General features: G+C 41.5%; 1 protein-coding gene and 1 pseudogene across 1 annotated transcript; one reads left to right on the forward strand and one right to left on the reverse strand.

Moving 5' to 3' along the window:
- Positions 1 to 1,761, forward strand: part of LOC141440223 (uncharacterized) — a 10,099-nt pseudogene extending 8,338 nt beyond the window's left edge.
- Positions 1,762 to 3,125: 1,364 nt separating this feature from the next.
- Positions 3,126 to 4,007, reverse strand: LOC141440436 (malonate--CoA ligase ACSF3, mitochondrial-like). Its single transcript, XM_074104956.1, has 2 exons — positions 3,733 to 4,007; positions 3,126 to 3,417 (listed from the first exon to the last, which is right to left on the reverse strand). The coding sequence occupies exons 1-2, from the start codon at positions 3,979 to 3,981 to the stop codon at positions 3,172 to 3,174; spliced, it is 495 nt and encodes a 164-aa protein (XP_073961057.1). The 5' UTR covers positions 3,982 to 4,007; the 3' UTR covers positions 3,126 to 3,171.
- Positions 4,008 to 4,199: the final 192 nt, after the last annotated feature.

Below are 4,199 nucleotides of genomic sequence, written 5' to 3' on the forward strand. Positions count from 1 at the left end.
CTAGTAGGGAATGCAATTACCGGCCAAATCTGATTACCGGTAAATTACCGACTAAAGTAAGCCAGTACCGGTTAACCGGTAAATTACCGGTTTTAGGTTTATTGATTCTAAAACTTGTAAATTTTGTGAAATTGTGAACATTTTTAAGTGATATGCTAAGACTATGCTCTGCTAATCAATTAAATGAAGAATAATTTGAAAAATAGTTAAGAATTTAAAAGTTACAAGACTAACAACACAATAATAAGATCAAAATCACACTAAACTCGCTCAAAGTTGTGTGTGAGAAAGTGTTAATTCTAGTTATTAATTCTTCTTCTTCTTAAATTAAGAGCTACGCTCTTGTCGGTGGAGTAATCGCCACTCCGCACGGTCTTCGGCCAGCTGTTTGACTTCCTGATACGACACAGCACCCAGTTTCTCCTTCACCTGGTCAAAATAGGTCAATCTTGGTCTTCCTCTGCTTCGTCTTCCTTCTACTTTTCCTTCCAGCAGGCTCAAAAAGAAATTGTCGTGTCATATCAAGTGTCCTATCTTATTTCCCCTTCTGCAATTTATGGTCTCCAGTAAGATTCTTTTATTAGTTAGGTATTAATTACATATTGTGTAATAAATAACACAAGGAATTGCCCTTATTTTAACATTTTAATTGTTTTAATAATCAACAACTCATCATCATCATTCTACTGTTGGACATAGGCCTCCCACATAGACCTATAGACCTAGAGTTGCTTCGGTTGGAAGCGGTCTGCATCCAACGTGTATCCGCGGCTTTAATCAGGTCATCCATCACGTTTGGTGGTCGTCCTATACTGTGTTTGCCGAGTCAGGACTACGCAGTCTTTACTCGTGAACTTTTCGGCTCCAAGGCCATCTGTTCTCCATGATATATGTTCCCATATTGACACTTCAACAAGCTAATTTGCTTGGCTACGTAAAGTACAATTCATAGAATCTGTCAATTTTCTACATATTTAAGACACCCTATCGTGGGCACACTGATTATATATGTCCCTGTTGTTTGCAATTATCATCTAAAAGGAATCAAAAAAGAATAATAGTCACATCACCAAATCCTTAGGCAGCCGGTGTTTATATAGTAGGCTGGAAGTGTCTACAGGATTGTCAGATTCTATTGAATTGGAGTTTACGTTGGTGACCCTCGTTCTTCTAAGTATCTTTCATTTCTGATTCGATGCCGAAGATAACCCCAAGCATAGCTCTCTCTCCATACATAGCTCGCTGAGTAACCCAGAGTCATTTATAAGGCCTATAATATGAAGCACCACGTCTCGCATCGATATGTCATCAATGGCAACATATGCTGGTTAAAGACATTGCGGAGTATCCCAAACGCTACCCATCTTATTGTTAGTTGGATTCGACGATCCACCTCCTTCTTGAAGTTGGACTTATCTAATTGGACGGTTTGTCCTAAGTATACATTTGCGTCAACAACTTCAAGAACTGAATTCTCAACCATAACAGGGTCAGGCACCACACGGACATTCGACATGACCTTCGTCTTGTTCAAGTTCATATTGAGGCCCACCCGTTAGGGGACTCGGTTGAGGCCTTCGAGCCTCGTGCTGAGTTCCTCCATCGACTTTGTCATTACCACGATATGGTCGGCAAACCGAAGTTAAGTGATGTTTTCGCTGTTCACATTGATGCCTATTCCTTTCTATTCCAGAAGCTCAAGGCGTCTTCCAAAGCGGGAGTAAACAGTTTCGGAGATATGACATCTCCTGTCTAGTCTAACGACTCTTTTAGAAGGATTTGCCTTCAAACTATGTTCCTGGGGCTACTACAAAGTTCGGAAATCGAAGTTCGTATCGGGCCGTCACTCTCACTCTCATATTAAATAATATAAGCGTCAGCGGGACGGCAAGATATGAAGTTCGAATTTCGCACTTCTTAGTATAGGGCTGGAGGCTACGGAACCGCAGGAGAGACTCAAGCACCGCTCATGCTTCGACCGAATTTTCTCTTCGTCCACAGTGCTAGGCATAGCGGCAGGTTATACATATTCTTCCGTTTTTTGTCTGACTTAGCCGCTATGTTATGTATGCATGTGGTCTATGTTATCACCCTTCTTGATAAAACAACACCACCACGTCTAGTTCCATGCTTCTGGCGTTGTACCTTTAAGGAAGACGGACTAGGAGCCTCTAAAGCCTAGAACCTTTAAGAACCGGTGATCCACTCGCCTTCAAAAGCTCTGACGTAATTCCGACCTCTCCTGGCACCTTGTTGTTCTTAAGCTGTTTATGGGCCATTTTAGGTGTATTTATGTTTTATATTAATTTACTTATATGTGTAAGGAGTATTTCTAGACAGCGGTGTAAAAATCAACATATTTCAATAAATTTTTGATATATTCCTATTTCGGTAAAAAACCGGTTTTAGGTTTGATTTACCGGTAATTTACCGGCCCATTAAACATGCCGGTTTACCGGTAAACCGGTTAACCGGTTAACCGGTTTGCATTCCCTAGATCCTAGGTTACAAAAAAAAAAAAAATACGTACATATATGAATTCTTATAATATTAATTTTGTCTGATTTCGATTACAATCGTAAGTCCAATAATATATTTTATTTTTCAATGAAACAAATTTAAGTTTCTAGTATTAAAGTTTCTAATAATAAGTCATGGTAGAGAGTAAAAAAATATGTCTTGGTCGAACCTTACCTACACACCAAACGGTAAGGGTATTTAGTACTCTTTACATCAGCTTCCCATATCCCTCCGAAATGAGTGTAGGGTTGAGTATTAAAAAGCGGCAATACAGTGCTTGCTAGCAATAATTTTTCGTTTTAGATATTTGCAGACGTAAAACCTCACAATATTGTCTAAATATTGGCTGGAGTCTCAAGGAGAAGCCATATTCCTTAGCGAAGCTCCAAATTTTTTGGTTATATCTACATAATAGGGATGTTGACTCCACCAATCAACTGACGTACTTTTTAGTAGCTGTCAAAACACAATTCTCCCATAGAGTTTAAATCTAAATAGCAACATATGACTTCACTTGTTCGGCAACTAAATCAACTAACTATTTATTTGTTTGAAGCAACAAAAAATCTAATTTTGCAGTTAATCGAAAATGTATCTGGTTTTTCGGGGCTAAAATAAAGCGTGTTTTTTTACTGGAGTCGTGTCTTCGAATTATTTTTTAATGGTGTCAACATCCCTATTGTTATGACTCACCCTCGTGTCAGCGGCAGGAGTGGCAACAGTGACGAGTGGCTCCAAAACTCCGGAGTCCCCGGGTGCGGCAATACGCGCCGCCACGCCGGGCAGAGGAGTCCCGACGCAGCCCACGGTTCGGGCCTCCGCCGGTCGGTACGGGTTGCTCAGCGCCATGCCCGTTTCAGACATACCGTAGCGCTCCAGCAAGCGGTGGCCAGATATCTTAAGGAGAAAAAGTATACTGGGACTGGGAACCAAATATTTTTTTAAAGTAACGGTTTTGGTTAAAAAACGATGCACCCAAAAATCTTTGGTGTTTTGTGTGCATGAACAGTGGTAATTATGATTAAGTAACCTAACTTGGTACTCAAAGGCGTGTATAGAGTAGGCAGCAGGGCGCTGGGTGGTGGCGTCCTGATGCGGCGCAACTAACGCTACCTACCCTGGAATTGACTCAATGCATTATGCTTCAATGCACCTATGCTTTGACTACACTAGATTGAGCTTATTTTTAAGAAAAGGAGATTAGTCACTCACCTCCTCCCACTTCTGAAACAGTGAATCCGGCAGCGGCGCAGAGCCGGCACACATGAGCCTCATCCGCGAAGCTAACGTCGCTCTAACATACTCCGCAGTCTTAGGATTATCAAACATCTTGCTGTGGTCCGCGGTAAGTTTTGCGTACATGGCTGGCACGCCGTGGAAGACGGTAGCTTTGGTCTCGTCGCGCTCGCCCATGCCTAGCAGCCGTGCCCAGACCGTGTGGGAAACGAAGGAGGGCAGCATTCGAATTCTGGTGATAAATTGTGGTATACAGAACTATCGCCGTGAGAATCGCAGTAATGTTAAAAATTAACAACGGCAATGAAAGAAAATCTTGGTAAGTACAACTTAGTGCCTTTTGTAGAGCATCGCAATATTCGCAATAAGATCCTGTCACTGTTGCCACTCAGTGAAAACTCAATAACGTGGGCATACGAATGTCTACTGCATCACAGATACTT

This window comes from Choristoneura fumiferana, chromosome 22 (assembly GCF_025370935.1).
Source record: "Choristoneura fumiferana chromosome 22, NRCan_CFum_1, whole genome shotgun sequence".
Taxonomy (NCBI): Eukaryota; Metazoa; Arthropoda; class Insecta; order Lepidoptera; family Tortricidae; genus Choristoneura; species Choristoneura fumiferana.